Below are 20,058 nucleotides of genomic sequence, written 5' to 3'. Positions count from 1 at the left end.
TGTAAAAGTGGTATTTATTTGTTGCAGGAGCTCGCAGATTTCTTCAACACTGTTTGTCCAAATGAAAAAGGAATCCGCATTGTAGGATTATATGGAATGTCAGGCCAGGGGAAAACTACCCTTTCCAAGGCTTTCTGTAATCTTAGTTTGAGGAACTTTTATGGTAAAGTATGCCATTTGGAATTCGGTGGAGGTAATACATTGCAGAGGCAAAAACTGACTCTGCGGTATCTCACTCAATTCCCTATGAGGCATATCAAATCGTTAACAAGTGAAGACAGTGTGAGCAATTTCATATATCTTTATCTTGTTTCGAGGATATTCTTTCTTTCCTAGCGGAATCATCTGTACTCATATAAAAAAAAGTATTGCACAAGATGTGTAACTCTTTTATTTCTTTTGGTGTAACTTACAGGCACATTATATCTTCAATACATTTGTAAAAGGCCAGAGGGTATTGTTGGTTCTGGACAGTATCACCGACCGGGACATAGACGAAGTGAACAATTACCTAGGGACAGACATGGGAAAAAACAGCTGCATCCTTTTGAGCACACGAAGGTTACATGTTCTAGAAAATGATTTCAAAATTGACTCAAAATCATGCATGCATGTACCAAGGCTTGAACAGGAAGAGGCCATAGCCATCTTGTGGGAGAGGAAGCCTTCAGTGGAGTTAGGATTCCCAACAGAGAGCAGGGATTTTGCTTTGAAGTGTGCAAAGAAATGTTTATTCAAAGAGGAAAGAGGTTTTACTCCATTTCATCCATTAGCATTGAAAATTTTTGGGCGACACTTGTTCAGTAAACAGTCTAAGCATTTGTCAAAATGGGCTGCTGGGATAGACGGAGCTGGCGATGGTTCAAATGACGTGTTTGTTGTGGTCGACAAAGCTTTCAATGGGATTGAGTACAAATGCCGTGCCATATTCATGCTTCTCACTAGATATATACCGCCCAATATGTCTACCCAAGAAGCTTTTATGTTGCTAGCATTAAGTTGCAATGTAGGAATCGGGCATATCAAGAAAGCAGTGAGTTGGATGCTTGCATCGAAGCTTTGTTTAGTTTGTGATTGGATATTTTCTAAAAATTTGATAGACCTTTCAACGCTTAATTTGATTGTGGATTGTGGCCTCAGGTTGAGGATCTATATGAAAGCGGTTTTATTGAAGAAATTGAACCTGAAATTCGCATACACGACCTCATTAAGGAGTTCGCTCAAATGAATGATAAAAACAAGTACTACAAATTGGGTAAGTTTTGAATACTAATTGTAAATTCTCTACATCAAATACTAAATTAGGTAGAAATGTCTTTGAATTTTTTATTTTAATTTAAAAATATCTGATTTCAATATTTTTCCAAATAAACATTAAGAAGAGGAGGGAGTCTATTAATTTTGTAATAATAATTTTAATGCGTTATATCAAAAATGAATTAGGTAGAAATATTTTTTAAAATTTTTATTTTATTTTGAAACTATATGATGTCTAATCATCTTGTAAATAAAGATCAAGAAGGAGGGTGTTCTTATTAGTTCAAAATCAATTAATGATAATCCCATCCTTGTTAAAATTTTAATATTTATATCTTGAAACAAAATTTGTTTAAAATTTTAATTTGAAAATATATGACTTTTAGTGATGGTTGTTGTTGTTTGAAAATATTTATGTAAAGTTTGAAGATTCCTTAATTAATATATTTATCTTTTATTTTTAAAATGTTTTTTAATTACATGATTCCTTTAAGATGCTCACTATTTACAATTAATAAGTGAAAATGACATAATTAATTCAATAAAAGCTCTCATCTTGTCATCTTCATGTTTTGGTTATTTAACGTAGAAAAATATAAATGTATGTGTAATTCTAATTATTAAAATAGTGAAAAATGCTTTAAATTTCCATATTTCTTTAGCTAAAAATAGTAGGGGTTGTAAGGTTTTTACAAAAACCAAATATTATTAATGATATAGAATACATATAATGGAAGCTAATACAATTATTCTAAGATATTTCTCATTTTAGATATATGCAAGTTTTGATTAGATAAATGGGAAAGGCTAGAACCTCCACATAACAACCATTGTGCTGAGACCAAGGGTCTCACAAGGGATGAGAGAACCCAACAAAAGAACTAGTTGACAAAAACAAACCAAAACCAACTAACGACTAAAAACAACTAACAATAGAGAACTAAACTAAAAATTGAAAAACACCTTTATTTAAAGGACCCAACACCACCCACCGATGACACAAACCAATGGTCTACCTAGTGGTGTTTTTTTTAACTTTCCAATCTTAGCTAAACACTTTCACCTACTTAAAGAAAGACAACCTTTTTTTTTTGAACCTTTTCTCAAAGAGATAGTAAGGGACTCTGGAGTAGTCTTGACCTTGGAAACAATAGGTTTTGGTCTAGTTGCACAAGATAATTCCAGATGAAGCTTCTTCTTCATGTTCCTTCTCTCAATCTCCTCTTGGGTGACTTGCAAAGAAGCCAAAAAATTTCTTTCCATTTTAGTGTTGAGAGCCACCATGTCATCTAGCTTCTTCTTGAGAGTCTCTTGGTTACCTCGAAGCTCCATGATGACCTTGGTCATCTCCTTCCTTCCATCCCTCTATTCAACCTTTTCATTGAGAGCCTTAAATTACTCTTTCATATCCTCCCATTTCTCAAGCTTCTTTGGCAACACATTAGCCACCAACTAGACTCTTTCATCTTTTTATTTCTTTGCCCAGTTGGAAGTTGTAGTGTTGACCTTGGGCAATGCCTCCAACCTATTAATTTTCTTCTTGGCAACATTGAGCTAGGTTAGGAGCCAATGAATAATGACTTCCTATCTATTGTAAGCACCACATAGTTCATTAACCTTTTTTGCTAAATCTGCTAAATCCCACTTCTGTGGGAAATTAACAAGGGAGAGAGGAGGGGAAACCAAATAAGACATTCAAGGGGCATTAGATTTCACATTAGGGTTGTCTAGATTCCACTTAGAGCCCATGGACCATGAGGAAGCCAAGTTCTCAGAAGCAATTTCCTTAGCATCTGGCTCTTCAACAATAATTTCTCTGAGGGGAGGGGTAGGGGAGTTATTATTTTAAGTAGAATGGTTAGGCTTAATCCGGGTAGGTATTCCTTTAGACAACGGTTTTCATCACACTAGGTGCATCCACATTATCTCAGCCTCTAGAAAGTTCCACAACCAAGGTGGGGTTAGGGAGAGGACCGAAAGGGTTAATGGGGGAGTCACTAGTAGTAGTCATGGCTAGGTGAAAATTATAAATCCTCAATATTAACCCCTGGTGCAAGAGGAGAACATTCTTAGATTTACAACACAATAGACTAGGAAATAGAGGAGAAAATCTAGTAGGGGAAGTTCATTTTCACACCATACCTAAGATTATTTAGCATTGGGAAGAGCTGGGAGTGAAGCCACTGGAATCTTCCATCGAATGTAATGTTTTTCATTAAGAGTAGTGTGACCTCCTTCCAAGCACCAAGAAGATATTCCATATTAAAGTTGTTTTGCAAGAAAGCAACCTTTTCATCTAGCTTAAGGGACCTCTTGAAATTGGTTATGTAATTCCCCTTTGGCTTCTTAGGGAAGGTCACACCTTCCACAATAAGACTCTAGTGGTGATAGCAATAGACTCCATGGACATTGTAAAAACCACATCCCCAATTTTAACTTCACCCTCATTCCAAGAGCGAGCAAATTGTTATGAGAGAGAAGGGTTAAAACCCTTTATGCCCTTGAGGAAATTTTTTTTTGTCGTTTTTTGTTGAAAAATCGACATGCTAGGTTACCTTTTTCAACCGTCGACTAGAGTATTTTATTCTACTTAAATTTGTCGCACTTATCTGACTCGGTTTGAATGAGTTCACCCTCCATTGTAAAACTGTTCTCAAGGAAACCAGTAATAGACCGAGAAAGGGTTTCAAAAACCAACTCTAGGGAAATAATGGCAAAAAGGCTAAATTGAGAGAAGTGTTGCTTTCAATGGATTTAATAAAGCCATCTCCAAATCATTAAATGATTGAAGGACAAGATGGACAAGACAAAAAATAAAAATACGATCTCTAAATATCTATGTATCATTGGGATTTATGTGCACCTATATCGTGGCATAGATTTCATTAGGTAACTTGTGTAGCACCGTCTAGGTTTTGAGGTTGTTGAAGGGAACCAAGCTTGCCAACTTGTTCACAGACTTGTTTCCCTCTCTAAGTGTATGGTTGATTCTTTTGCGGCCAAGTGTATATAGGAAACCTAGGCATTTGGTGATGAGGTCTATAATAGTCTAGCTTGGCGTAGCTTTACTTTGAAGCATCATGATGACATTCTTAGTGTCACCCTATATAATAATTCTTTGATAACCCTTGCATATCTCGTAAAATGTTGCTGCCACTTCCATAAAACTAAAAGTTTGAATGGTAAGGTCAACTGCATAGGCCAATACTAGCTTGTCATTTAGATCCTTGATGACCCCATCCCCACCCACCCGACTTAGGTTCCCTTTCGATGACCCATCAAAGTTTAATTTCAACCAACCATTGTTGGGGGGACCTTTAGATATATGTATGTTCTTTTGTGCCTATTTACTTCTTTTTCAAACATTATTATTTATTTAGTTGGTGATACTTTCATGTTAACAAATCTTATAGTAACAAGTAAAATCATTTTGCACTCAATTTTTAATCTATACTAGTTTTTATTAAATGAAATCATTGTCTTGAAACAAACTATAATGTTATTGATAAAATAATATCTTTCTTTTTTTCTTATATAATCATGTTTATATAAGACTAATTTCAAACATATTAGATATCTTTACAACTAACTATCTATACTAATTTACAATATTTTCAGAATAACATTTTTATATTTTTTAACATTAAAAGATCACATAAACTATTACGCTAATAAAATTCTTAAAATTAAATACAATTAATAAATAAAACTCTCCAAGAGTCACTCCACAAAATGAAATCTGAATAAAAAACAAAAAACAAAAAACAAAACAATAGTTGGCTTATAAAACTTCAAAAATTGATGCATTTAAGCTATTCAATATGGATTAGCTCATTTGAATATTGCTTATAATAAACATAAATCACAAAGAGACATGTATCTAGATGTCCAAAACAGTTTAAATCATACACATTAAGCTTAGATTTCTAGATTTAGAAGTGTTTAAACACTCAAAATTGACTAACATTCTCTAAACTTAATATGTTCATAATATGTGATTTAAGATTGGCCCTGATTACTTGGCTTCAATAGTGCCAGGTGCAGTATGCACGAAACCGGATGTCTCTCTCCTACATCCGCCCTCACCACGTTATCATGTCAAAATGTGGAAAACTTCACGTGATGAGCTTCGGGGCATGGATTCTTCTCGTTTTGAATGGCGGAATGTTGATGACAAAGTATGCCATCTGGCTTTTTGTGGAGGTTTGGCCAGAGAAAATCTTGCTCTGGGGCGTCTCACTCAACTCCCTAACCTGCAATTCGAATGGGTCACAAGTGAAGAAGAGGTGAGCAATTTCTTATATTGTCATTTTGTTTGGAAGATGTTCTTCCGTTGCTAATGGAATTCTGTTTGCTCTTTGAAAGAAATTATAGCACAAGATGTGTAATTCTTGTATGTTTTCAATGTAACATACAGGCACGCTATTTCTCCAATACAATAGTGGAGGGCCAAATGGTATTGTTGGTTCTCGACAATATCACAGAAGCTAGCATAAACGAAAGGAGATATTATCTTCGGGTAAAGTCGGAAAAAGGTAGCTGCATCCCTTGGATTGCACGAAGCGGAGATAAAAAGAGCTGCCATTTCTACCCTGGGTCAGGGGAGGAGGCCATAGCCATCTCTCTGGGAAGGATGTCTCCACAGGAAGCGCTGTGGGCAGCGCACAGAGGATTTGCTTCAACGCGTGCAATCAGACGTTTTTTCAAGAAGGAACGAGGTTTTGTTCTATCCTTCGTAAGCATATACCTTTCCAATTTGTTAAAATTATTGTCTGTTGATGACATGCATCTGATAGATATGAAAATTTTTGCCCGGTACCTCTTCAGTAAATACCGTTTCATTTTTTTTTTCTAAATGAGTTGCACAGAAAAATGGTGTGACTGTGGAAGGCGTGTTTGCCGTTCTGTGTCTGATTTTTTTTTTTATTCAACTTTCAACAATTACTAATTTAATTGACTGAGCATCTTCCATCTAGGTTACAAGTGTCCACTTCATAACTTTTCCAATTCTTTCAAGTCATTTATGGTTACGCTTGAAGGTGGCAAGCTCCCAAGTGTCAGGTTTATCCTCAGACAGTATAAATCTTGATGGTTCATTTGTGATGAACCTCTATATTACCTTTTTTTGGCCTTTTTTTTGGAATCAATGTCTTGCTGTTCGAACACTAATGATAGAGAGTTCATCCTTTTCTTTTATATGATAATTTCGATCTCTAATATGTAATCCTTAATAGTAATAATAATAATATCCTTAGCCATTGGACTCTTCCCATATTTAGGCCCAAACATATATATTATTATTGAAATATAAGAAGTATTTCAAGAAATGTATGCAGCTAGGAAGGGGTCTTATAGCCGTCATCTAACCCCATTATTTTCAACCAAATCTGCTACTGAAATGGCTCGTATAATTCAACCTGTCCCAAACTTTTATAATTAATAAAGACTCATACAACATTAACAATCATCATTGATTTTACACAAACCACACATGAACAAGGCTTGAGACTAGATGTAGAGTCATTGATAAATTCTGGGAGAATAAACATCCCCTAGACATGAAATTTAAGTTCTAAAGAGCTATAAGTTTGATGAGACATTTGTTGTGCATTTCAACTAATGAAAAAGAATGGGGCAACAAAGATATGGGTAGATTAAAGCAATAAAACATGACAAAGAAAACCTTTGAACATGGTTTCTAAGGTTAGCAGATATCATTTCTAAATTGAGGAAATATAATGCAATGAGAAAGATAAAGCTAGATGTGATTCTCCCAAATATTTTGTAGAATAAAGCACTCTTAAACATTAAATAGGGATTATAAGCCAAACAATGATATAATTTTAATAACAATATTCTCTATACATTTGAATTTTGAATTGAGGATATATAATTATACAATATAGATGTTAATGAATTTCAAACTCGTTAAGATCAAATAGAATACAATTGAAATGTCCATCACGTGGTAGTGTAATGGTATTGGGTAAGGTGGCCTACTAGCTAATGTACTCCCTATTAATATGACTCTTCCAATAATACATGGAGATGTGTATCATTCTTAAATTCTATAGATAAACTAGGTTTGGTTCCTAGTGATATGGGAAGAGTCATATTAATAAGGCAACATTCATATATGCTTATAAGAAAACCAAATTGAGTTTTTCATACATACATTTAGTGGGATGAGACCTAATTTTTTTAGAGTACATCTTATTGGTCTACAAGGAAATTAACCCCAAATACGATGAACAAATACTTTAGTAGTCATATATAGGTAGTGTTAAATGTAACATTGTCTGAATGAATGCAAGAAACATGTACTTATAGGATCACGACAAGCAAAGGAAGCAAACTTGTTATGAAATTCAAAAGCCTTTTATTCATCATCCTAGACAACCTTTGTGGAGTTTACATTGAGGATTTCCTATGCTCACTCTTTGGCTAAATCCTCTAATCTTATTTCACTCTTTTTGCTCATGTTCAAGTAATGGTTTTTCTCTTTCCCTCGTGATCTTTTGCATTCTCCTCACATTTTTCTCTATCCTCTCTCCCACTCATAATTCTCTATATTCCCTTCATGTTTTCTCTAGATATTATTTGTTCCTCTCACCCCTTTCTAGATATAGCCTCCCCTCTTTTGTAAGCCTAGCCCATCATGTATCTGACCAAATTACTATTTCCTTTATGATTTTATGGATATCCATACCCTTTCAAGAGCTTTCATTTTACTAAAGGTAGTGAGGTTGTTAAAAATGGTCATGGAGTTTGGCTTATTTCCTACCAATATTGTTTGCTTGAAACCTTTCTAATACATTTAATGGATGATAGATGCTTGTGCTATCCTCCCATGGCCATTCTCACCCAAATTAATGGATTCATATATGCTATTTTTTTTTCTTCCAGCCCATCTATCCTCTCATATTTAGGTGCCCATTCTAATACTTTAACTATCCTCTCCACACACCTACATGCTCATACATATGAATTACCTCCTTGACTATCATTCCATAAGCTTTTATTACATGGGCTATGCCATTGTACTAGATAGAGCATTGAAGAAATAAATAAAAAGATGTATATTGTATGTAGGAAACAAGATAGGACTAAGTTATTAAGCCAAGGAAAATATTTCGGCAATAATTTTAGCTCCATGAATTCATAAAATTCAATGTTATAGGATGCTTCTATGTATGATGAAGAGGATTTTTCTCTTGTTATTACATAATTTTTGAAGAATATTTCCATGCTTGTACAACAAAATCATATCCATTTGAGTCCACCTTTAGTCTACACAAATTCAATGCCAAACAAAAGGTTTTTGAAATAAATTTAATAAAACATATTATGCTTTGTTATAAGATTTTATTTATGCATGTTTATTCTCTTGCATTTAACTCAATTATTGTATTGCATATTTGTTCCTAGCATACATAATAAGCTTTACACACAAATAATTGAACAAAATAGTATTAATTTTTATATTGATCTTTTGATTATTTGTATTTACTTTTATCTCTCTTGATCTTGAGTGGTTATATCCATAGTCAAATAATATTCTAGATTTAAACATGCATGTAGGTCATGTTAAGTAGTCTTCTACAACAAATTTGTTGTTGACAATGACATTTATTTCTGTTGTTGACAATGACATTTATTTCTGTTGTTGACAATGACATTTATTTCTGTTGTTGACAATGACATCTCTCTCTCTCTCTCTCTCTCTCTCTCTCTCTCTCTCTCTCTCTTTCTCTTTTTCTTTCTTTTTCCCATTTCTCTCAATAAATTATAAATCAGAGAAAATAATATAAAGACTTGGTCTTTCAACCCTAAAGGTTATCCTATGTCTTGTCTTGATCTAATCATTTGCAAGCATTCCCATTATTATACACCCTAGATGGAATGAATATAATACACATGTGATACTCAAGTGGTGATTGCAATATCGGAGTTAAAACACATGTTGCATATGAAAAATAAGAAACATAAAAATAATTAATTGTGATCACTATCTCTAAATTGACCCTTAGAGAAACATTCAATGCATGTCAAATATGAATAATATTTGTGTGACCTCTTATAGAATTTCCTCATGTAATTAATAGCATAATTTTTTTGTATAGATCATAAATTTTTGTAAGTATCCTTATAATGGTGATTATTTTTGAACATGGTACTTCATTTTTGTGTTTATGTTATTTATAAGTGTAATGGATGTAATTTGGAATTAGGGTCAATTAAGATAATAAAACTACTAATAATCCAAATTATTCAAAACAATGGAAAGATGGGTGAACCTAATAGATCTAGTCTCAATCCAACTAAGGAAAGGGTTGAAATTCCTATTAGATTCATTGGTTTAGTGAGGTGTCCCTCTTTCTAAATTGATATTGGATGTAAGTTGTGAAATTAGGGCAACACAATGAATAAATGAAGTTGATTGATGAAAATAGGCAACTACAAATGCCCCATGGAGCCACTGCTTGAGATCTGGGCAAAATAGGATGTTTAAAACCCGTTCCTAGAAGTTTGGCCTATTTTTTCTAGACCAGGTAGTACAGATCCACCCCGGTCCTTCGAATTTTCCTTCGTCAAAAGTTGAACCTGTTCATCACTATTGACTCTGTCGGAATTCCCGAGATAGTTCTTGAACCTGTTTCCTGCACACACAGAGAGAGGAAAAGATGTTGTGGATAGGGGTTTGCCTAAATCAAACCTCGGTTTAGGAATTAACCTTGAATGAAATAATATAAATACTAAAATAAATGCTAAGGAGATATACCTCAAATCTGCAATTGTTGATGATGATACAATGCTCTTTGAATGTAATCACAAATGTTGAGTGTAATGGCATGACAAACACATGAACATGGAAAACCCTAATCATACACACACACATGCTTGCATGAAGATTGGTGTAACTTTTCTCCACAATGCTTGAAGGATGAAATGCGGCCTTGAAATCTAAAACTGCTTGATAATGAATGCTTCACAGATGCACGAATGATGGGGGTATGATCATGATTATTGTTTCTAGGTTAAAATGAATTGATAGGATCTCTTTATATAGGGTTCCCTAGGTAAATTACTCATTAGGTTGACCTCCAATGGTCATGTGTAGCCACAAGGACCGAAAGCCATTGAGGAGATAAAGGGCCTACCCCAATTTCAAATTGGGGCATGTTTAAGGGGGAGCAGAGCATTTTGGGGTGCCCTAGTACAGACTAGGGCATTCCACACCATGGTCATCCTACAAATAGGACCAACACAAAGGGAAATGGGGAAGGGACCTTTAGGATGGGGTCCACTAAATGATGTTCATCACATCAGGATTGGATAATAGGACCAAAATAGACCTAGAGAGGAGATGGAGATAGGACACGCTAAAGTAGGAGCACAAACATGAGGTGTAAATATTACCGGATGCAATTTAAAACAGTACAATAAGTTACTATTTCATTATGTGAATATATGTATCACGCTCACAATAAAAGTAAAATATTCTCATTGGTTATATTTTAAAGAAAGAATATGTTCAACAATATATAAGGGATTTAAAAATAGGCACTCATATGATTTGTAAATTTAAAATCCTCTTTATTACATGTTTACTTTAAGATATATATGATTTGTAATTTGTAAATTAAGATGATGTGATTCATTCAATTAGTATTTCTCATATTACCATGTCAATGCTATGATCAATAAAATGTGCTAATGATAAATCGTATATTTATCTCCAATTATTGAAATCACTAATTTGAAGAATTGGAGATTGTTTTGCACATGCCCATATTTCTTTTAACTCAAATAAATGGGGTGCTAGAATATTTAAAATAAAGATGATTGAAAACGTAGAAGATATGCAATCAAATGCAATACAATATTTAAAATATGTTTCTCATTTTGATTATATGCATGTCGTTTTTTCTTTATTTATTATCTTTTCTTTCAAAATACTATGCCTTTATTCACTATAGATCACCTCCATATAACAAATATTACTAGTAAGAATGAAATTAACTTAATTAATTTTTAACTTGTCTCAAATAAATATACATCAGTTAATATAAATTTATTATCTTTAATCGACTATAATATTATTAAGAAGATATATGCTATAAAATAAAATTTAAAATAATCATTTTTATATTTGAATCTTATCTTAACAAATATTAATTATTTTTAAAAGTAATCATAATCCTAATCCATAATATATTGAAAATTATCATCTCTTCAATTCTTAAATCTTAAAAATAACACCTAAATATGCTGATTGTTGGATAGAAATATTTAGCCGACACTATAAAAATGACATTGTCCAATAATTCAAGGCTTCAAAAACTATAAATATTTGTACACTGAAACTATTCAGTAGCACTTTGGAGTAGTATTTATAATAAAATATAGATCACAGACAATACATGCATAAGGAAAGTCTCAGCTAACTTGGCTTTAATGTTTTTGTGTAGTTTCCTCAAACATTGTGGAAGACATCTCTCTCCTACTTCCATACTCACCAAGGTATCGTGTCCCTCCCATGCAAGGAGAGGCGCGCATGTGCCAGGTTAAATAGCCTTGCTAAATTTCTTCCTCTAACTTGTTCGTTTTGTTGTTTATTCACTAATGCGTATATAAATATTACATGCACACACTTATTATCAATCATATTTATTGGTTGCAGGAGGTTAAAGATTTCTTCAACACTGTTCATCCAACAGAAAAAGGAATCCTCATTGCAGGATTATATGGAATGCCGGGCCAGGGTAAAACTACACTTGCCAAGGCTTTGTGTAATATTAATTTGAGGAATTTTGATGGTAAAGTATGCCATCTGGAATTTTGTGAAGGTAAGACATTGCAGAGGCAAAAACATTTCCTGCGGGATCTCGCTCAAATCCCTATGTCGCATCTCGAATCAGTTACAAATGAAGACGATGTGAGCAATTTCATATATTTTTATTCTGATTGGACGATGTCCTTCATTTCCTAATGGAATTCTCTTTCCTCATTTCACGAGATATTTAAGTCTTTGTATTTCTTTAAATATAACTTACAGGCACAGTATTTCTTCAATAAATTCGTGAAGGGCCAAAAGGTATTGTTGGTTCTCGACAATATCACTGAAGAAAGTATAGACGAAGTGGCATATTATCTTCGGGCAGAATTGGGAGAAAACAGTTGCATCCTTTTAAGCGCTCGAAGTGTTGATTTACTGGTAAAGCATTTCAATATTGATAAGCAGTCCTGCATGAGCGTCCCAAGGCTTGAAGAGGAAGAGGCCATAGCTATCTTGTTGGAAAGAAAGCCTCCCGTGGCATTAGGGTTCCCAGCAGAGAGCAGAGATTTTGCGTTGAAGTGTGCAAAGAAATGTTCAATCAAAGACGACACTGGTTTTGCAACATTTCATCCGTTAGCTTTGAAAGCTTTTGGCCGACACTTGTTTCGTAAACAGACTAAGCTTTTCTCAAATTGGGCTGCTGAGATAGATGAATTCGTAGATGGAGCTGGTGAATATTGTTCAAATGGCGTGTTTCTTGTGCTGGACAAAGCTTTCGATAGCATGGAGTACAAATGCCGCACCATATTCATGCTTCTCACTGGACGTATACCACCCAATATGTCTAGCAAAGAAACTTTTACGTGGCTAGCACTAAGTTGCAATGCAGGGATCGCGCATATTAAGAAAGCAGTGAGTTGAATGCTTGCTTCTATGCTTTGTTAGTCTGTGATTGGATTTTTTCTTAGAAATTGATTAAACCTTTCAACTCTTAATTCGATTGTGGCATCAGGTTGTGGATCTTTGTGAGAACGCTTTTATTGAAGAAATTGAACCTGAAATTCGCATTCATGAGCTCTTGAAGGAGTTTGGTCAAATGAATAATAAAAACAAGCACGGCAGACTGGGTATGTTTTTAATGTCATTTTAAAACGCTTTACATAAATTTTTTTTAATGGGTAGACTATTTTAACAAAATCATTTTAGTTTTGAAAATATATGAATCTCAATCATTATGTAAATAAAGATTAAAAAGGGTGTTCTAAATAGTTGGAAGTTGATTGATAATGGTTTCATGGGCACTAATATTTAGGATAAACCAGTTAAATGTGATCTCCCTAATAGTGTAGGTTCACCACTTAATAGCTTCTCATATTTCGACTTAAGTATTGTTTTAGTATTTTGACTTGTTTTTTTCCCTTGAAGCTGGTTAGACTTCAAGGATATGCTTTCTACTACTTTTTTTTATATTACTCTCATTTTAGTATATAAAAAAGTCCCATTTGAGATATTATATAACATAAAGTATGTTGTTTTTCTTATAATAAATTAAAATACAATTGTGCAGTTGTATAATATAATAATTTATTAATAAATAGATATATATCTAGTGAGAAATTTATGTTAATCACTTTAATGTTAATAATGGAAACGAATTTATTTATTCAAGATAATTGAGTAGATCAATGTATAACAAACATTTTGAAATTATATTAGAAATAGGTGTATTTGATTTTTGGAATAACACGAAGAATAGTTGTTGATTAGTATACTAATTATTTGCTAATATTCAAAAAATTATATGGTTGTTGCATGGGAATTAAAACAATTGTGGAATATTATGTAGGTCAAATTTGAGCTCCACAAGATTGACCTAAGCTCTTTAGAAATTTTCTAATTTATGAACATATCTCAAGTAGCCTATGAGATTAATTTGGTAAATTGTGTACTTGTGTGACTTGGTTTGCTATTCTCTACCAAAACTATTGACATGTAACGACTAGCATTATTGTAAAACACTTAAAGGAAGCTATTGGATTTCAAGGATCGAGTTCTCCTTAATAAACACATTGCTTACTAGTTTTACAACCTTTGTAAAGTAATCAAAGACAACATAATTTGAGAATGTAAAGCTTTAGATTATCATGATGTAAATACTTATTCATTTTAATGCATTGAAATAAAATGTTCCTTGAATGAATATGAATGTTGGAGTTTGTGTTAAAGTGGCCAAGAAGGGTATTGATAGGAGTAAGAATCTAATTCAACATAAAGAACCTTTCATATTACAATATTTGATATATTACAAATAGACACAAGAAACCTTGTATAAGTACACAAGTGTGAAACATGACATACGATCACATTAATTGAGATAGAAAAAGTAAATATTCTCTTAAACTTAACGATGTAGGTGTGAGTAGCACCGGTTAACGAAAAACTAGAAAGATACAAGACCCATTCTAATCAGATGTCTTTATGAAAATTTTAGACTATAAATGGTAAATTTTAGATTATCATGATGTAAATACTTATTCATTTTAATGCATTGAAATAAAATGTTCCTTGAATGAATATGAATGTTGGAGTTTGTGTTAAAGTGGCCAAGAAGGGTATTGATAGGAGTAAGAATCTAATTCAACATAAAGAACCTTTCATATTACAATATTTGATATATTACAAATAGACACACGAAACCTTGTATAAATACACAAGTGTGAAACATGACACACCATCACATTAATTGAGATAGAAAAAGTAAATATCCTCTTAAACTTAACGATGTAGGTGTGAGTAGCACTGGTTAACAAAAAACTAAACTAGAAAGATACAAGACCCATTCTAATCGGATGTCTTTATGAAAATTTTAGACTATAAATGGTAAATTAATTTGTTTCGTTGAATGTTTTTGAAGATGAAGCGACACCTAGAGAGAAAATTGCGATCTCTCGTTTACTTCCACCACCAACACAAAGGTACCCTGTCCCTGCCATGGAAGGAGGAGCACGCATGTGCCAGGTAAAACCGTCTCTCTTCACTTCTTTTGTGTTAACACATTTCTTTTGTGGATTCTCACGCATATATATTCATACTCTTAGCTATATATTATATTCATTGGTGGCAGGAGGTTGCAGAATTCTTCAACACTGTTCATCCTAACGAAAGTGGAGTCCTCATTGCAGGATTATATGGAATGCCCGGCCAGGGTAAAACTACACTTGGCAAGACTTTTTGCAATCTTAATTTGTGGAATTTTTACGGAAAAGTATGCCATCTGGAATTTCGTGGAGGTAATAAATTGGGCAGGCAAAAACTTGCTCTGCAATATCTAACTCATTGCAGTAAGGCGCAACTCGAATCGTTCACAAGGGAGGGCGAGGTGAGCAATTTCTTATATTTTTATTTTGTTTTGTTATTCTTCGTTTCATGACAGAGTGAGGGGCTAAGATATATAACTGTTCTGCATTTTCTAATATAATTTACAGGCACGCAAAATGTTGTATGAAAGAGTGAGAGGCCAAAGAGTATTATTGGTTCTGGACAATATCACCGAAGAGAGCATAGACGAGGTGAAATATTATCTCTGGGCAGACTTGGGAGAAAACAGCTGCGTCCTTTTGAGCGGACGAAGCGCTGGTGTTCTAGCAAAAACTTTCAATATTGATTCTGAGTCACGCATGGTCATCCCAGCCCTTGAAGAGGAGGAGGCAATAGCCATCTTGTTGGAAAGGACATCTCTAGCGGGGTCAGCGTTGGGTCCAGAGAACAGAGGTTTTGCTTTGCACTGTGCAAACAGATGTTCGTTCAAAGAGACCAGTTGTGACGTTGTTGGGGCGACTCACAAATTTCATCCGTTAGCCTTGAAATTTTTTGGCCAACATCTCTTTAATAAATACGGCATTGATTTGTCACAATGGGTTGCTGAGGCAGATGGTTTGGTATTCGGATCTTGTGATGGTTTGGATGATGTCTTCATTGTGCTGGACAAAGTTTTGGATTATATGGATCCAAAACATCGTACCATATTCATGCTTCTCAGTATATACTTGGTGTCTATTATGTCTCCCCTCGAAGTTACCGAGTGGCTTGCAATTACTTGCAGAGAAGAGATCGAGTACATAGAGAAAGCAGTGAGTTGAATATTTACTTTTACAATGTTTTGTTTGTGATTGGGGTTTTTTAATTGAAAAACCCTTGAACGCTTGCTTTACTGCTTGTGGGACAGGTTGAGGATCTATGGCAGAAAGGTTTTCTTGAGGAAATTGAACCTGAAATTCACATACACAATCTCCATATGGAGTTCGCTCGAAGCAAAGCAAGAAAGATGAAGAGATGGGTGTGGTGTAAGCGCGACTTGGCTACCTCCGAAGCTGGAGCAGGGTTATTTTCAGAAGACGAAGCTGGGTTTGAATTGGTGAATCTAGATTATTACGAGCATCTAGATCTGTCCGCAATTGGCGATAAGTACGTTAAAAATCTATGGGCTCTTCAGGTTGTAGATAGGACCAAAGAGATAAGTGCCACTTTACACAATTATGAATATCTGGAAATCAGTGGAGGCATCGAGAATTTGCCATACGTGGCGTTACTTCAGGTACCAGACTTAAAAGTCTTGAATTTAAGCAGCCTCAATGCCTTACAATATCTTTATATAGAAATTGGGTATGGCGGTGGGATCACTGGTCTTGGAGATCTTACCGGTTGTGTTTCTCTGAGAGAAATTTATGTTCGCTGTCGATCCCTCTCGGAGTTCCCAGGGATAAATGGTTTGCTATATTTGGAGAAGGCGAGCTTTAAACGGTGTGATGATGTAATGGGCCCACTCAACTGTAGTAATTGCTTAAAGCTTCGAAGTATTGTCATCAAGTATTGCTCGCAGATGGCTCACATACCGTTGATCGTTAATTGTTCCTGCCTACACAAAATTGTTCTGAAAAGGTGCGATGCAATAACAGAATATTCAGATGAAAATGATTCAAGTGCTTTAGAGATACTACAGTTATGCATTTCATCAGAAGATGCTTCGGGACCAAGGCATCCAGAGTGTTGTGATGGGTTTAAGAACCCGCCTTTGTGGAATATCGTGATATCGAGGGATGTTCCGAGTTTGAGACGTCTTTCAAATTTGACTGTGCTCAAACTATACAAGTGTGATATAAGCGAACCACCGGATGTTACATGTTGTAGCATGCTGGAAGATGTTTACCTTTTTCAATTGAAATTTTTAGAAAGCTTTCCCAGCTTCTCTTCACTGAGGAAGTTGAAGAAATTATGTTTATGTGATTGCCAGAGGGTTCGAGCTCCTCCTGAGATTGGCGGTTGCCAGGGATTACAGGTGTTTCATCTACTCTACAACGATAACATGGAAGAGCTTCCGCAGATGGATGCCTGCCCACAATTAGAGGAATTAAAACTGAGTTGGCATTCGGAGGAAGCAGTAGATCCACGGCATGAAATTCTTGAATCTTGCAAGGATGATTCCCACAGCTATGAAGATGAGGATCTCTATTCTAGTTGGAATGAAGATCATGAATCTTTCTCTGATGAAGATGACGATCTTGAATTTTCTCCGGATTACCAGAAAGACGAGATCTTCTCGAACATAAATCATGTATTTTTGCCGGTGGGATTGAAAGAGTGGCAATGGATACAGGATAAAACAGTGCGAGTGAAGCAGTATTCTCGTGGAGGGAAGCAGTACTATTCTGTCACAGCTCCTTATGTATCAGATTATGGAAGCAGAGCATGGGAGCAAGCTCCTAACGGTGACAGTCTTGAGCAAGTTATCATTCCCACAGAAAGTGCCATCTCCGGTTAAGGTTTTGATACCAATATTGAATTCTTTATACGAAAAAAAATTGGACAAGATAATCTAAAAGTTTCAATTTAAATTTTTAATGTACAATGGTGCTTTTCTTATTCCAACAATAATCTTACAATAACGTAGATACAGGAAAAAAGTATATATCTTTTATTATTCATATATATATATATATATATATATATTTTTGGTCATGGTAGCATTTTATCATCATCATGATGGATCGTAAAGTGTGTTTTGAAACATTCATTCAAAAACCTATCACACAATCTATTTCAAAAGTAATTAGGACTTATTTTATGAAATTTGAGAATTTGTGTGAGACTAGACATGAGTACTAGGCATAATGGAAACAACAAATAAAAGCAAGTTGCAGGCAAGGTAGAAGATTGATTGAGTGATTGGGTTATTATATTAGGAGTGGAGGTGTATATAGAGGAGAAATATCCTACCTACCACTTCAACTAATTCTCCACATAGGCATAACTACTTGACAACTAAGATGGTGATTAATCTATATTGACATCCCCCCTTAAGCACAACTTAGGCAAGAAAAAAGAGTAGGTACTAGCATCAATGCATCCAAGTACAATGCACTCGTAAAAAAGAGAAAAAATAAGTGAAAAAATATCCTCCCTAAATGAGGGTAAGATATGCTCTCTACAAGATGAGAACTACAAAACTGAAGCAGTCACCGGTGAGGAGAGACTTCGAGGAGATCAATCCAAATCGGTCAGCAAGAGTTAACACAACAGAAACACACATATATGATGGAGGCAATGCATAATAGATAGTTTTATTGCATGAAACTTAATTACATCGAACCGGTAACAACCGGGTTACAACATACTGGCACACAAGCTTGGTAGAATAGGTCACATCGGGACCTTGAATTGAAAGATCTATTTTCTAGGAACAGTCTAACCACCAATACTCCTTGTTTCTCTCGATTCTTATTAATTACATTCTAAAGCATGATTACAAATATATATATATATATATATATATATATATTGATCAAAAGGATTTGGTCGGCCCAAAAGGATCAAAACCCTAACGTGCAGAAATGAATGAGGTCGGCCTCCGCTAAGAGATTCTTCTGGAAAATCCAAAGGATGAAACGTAGAAGGTCGGCTACATGCCAAGCAACATCGAGAACAATGTCCAAGGCTCTGCAAGCTTCAGAATGGGTTCCGGTAGATCACTAGAATAGGTCTCAGGAACAACTGTTAACAAGAAACTGTCAAGGAACCTGAAAGCTGTTAGAGTAAAGTAATTAATTAACTTTACTCTCCTCTTAAGATTTCTCTTTATGCATACATTAATCATTTAATAATTAATATTTAATTATTAAATGCACACACCTTAGGGTTAGGTTTTCCTTTTGGTGTCGATCTCCTTTATAAGGATTGATCTCTTGTATTATTCATATTCTTGATTCATTTTTCTCTGATAATAAATCTTTTCTCTTTGTCAGAGCCAAAACCCTTGTATTCGTTCTCTCTCTTTCTCTGTGACAGGTTTCTTGCATACAGGTTTCTTTGGGTTCTGTGGATTTGTATTTCTCAAATCCTACATGGTATCAGAGTCAGATCTGCTGCAGCTTGTTCAGACTTTTGAAAGATTTTGAGATCCAGGTTTTGGTTGCATCAGATCTGTGTTTGTCTTCTGTTTTTTATTTTGGAATAGGGGGTATTTTTTTTCGGTGCACTTTGAGCCCAAACGGACCTCACCGTTGAGCTCGTAGCGCTCAAAAACCCCTATTTCATATAAAATTCATCCGATTTGGACACCGTTGCTCCAGAAGGCAAAATTTTTTTTGCTCCAAGGCCGTACGACCCTAGGGCACGCAACACGAGGCAGATTTTCAAAAAAAAAAATGTAGTTTTTTGACTTTTTAAAAGGCGCAGCCCTTTGGAGGCACGCGTCGCCGGTGCGCCTCCCGACGGCCACTACTAGGCCACCGCCGCCGGCGGTAACCACCGGCCGCGGCCCGACAGCCACCGTCGCGCCGCCGGCGCAGCCCGCTGCCCGCGCGCCGCCCAAGCGCCGCCCTCCCGACGCCCGCGCGCCGCCACCGCCCCTGCACCGCCAGCCACCAGCGCTAGCCCCTGGTCGCCCAGCGGACCAGGGGCTTATTTTTTTTAGCCCTTGAGGGCTGTAAGGGCCTATCTGGGCTTTTTGGAGCTGTTTTACAAAA

General features: G+C 35.2%; 1 protein-coding gene across 1 annotated transcript; it reads left to right on the top strand.

Annotated features, from left to right (window-relative positions):
• Nucleotides 1-47: 47 nt before the first annotated feature.
• On the top strand, nt 48-17,957 carry LOC131069298 (uncharacterized). The gene is made up of 13 exons (XM_059210844.1): nt 48-282; nt 416-1,033; nt 1,141-1,255; nt 5,290-5,543; nt 5,675-5,975; nt 11,730-11,824; nt 11,942-12,196; nt 12,317-12,949; nt 13,050-13,164; nt 14,952-15,055; nt 15,162-15,416; nt 15,523-16,167; nt 16,263-17,957. Exons 1-13 carry the CDS (start codon nt 97-99, stop codon nt 17,853-17,855), a joined length of 5,169 nt encoding a protein of 1,722 aa, XP_059066827.1. The 5' UTR covers nt 48-96; the 3' UTR covers nt 17,856-17,957.
• Nucleotides 17,958-20,058: the final 2,101 nt, after the last annotated feature.

Source organism: Cryptomeria japonica, chromosome 8 (assembly GCF_030272615.1).
Source record: "Cryptomeria japonica chromosome 8, Sugi_1.0, whole genome shotgun sequence".
Classification (NCBI taxonomy): domain Eukaryota; kingdom Viridiplantae; phylum Streptophyta; class Pinopsida; order Cupressales; family Cupressaceae; genus Cryptomeria; species Cryptomeria japonica.
Note: the sequence above shows the minus strand (reverse complement) of the source record. Positions and strands in the feature narration are given on the sequence as shown.

Bases quoted from the DNA above. Each gene is read 5' to 3' on its own strand.
- LOC131069298 (XM_059210844.1), top strand. From the start codon at position 97: ATGTCAGGCCAGGGGAAAACTACCCTTTCCAAGGCTTTCTGTAATCTT. The intron at 5,544-5,674 runs GTGAGCAATTTC...TGTAACATACAG, and splicing joins GGGTCACAAGTGAAGAAGAG to GCACGCTATTTCTCCAATAC. The intron at 15,417-15,522 runs GTGAGCAATTTC...TATAATTTACAG, and splicing joins CGTTCACAAGGGAGGGCGAG to GCACGCAAAATGTTGTATGA.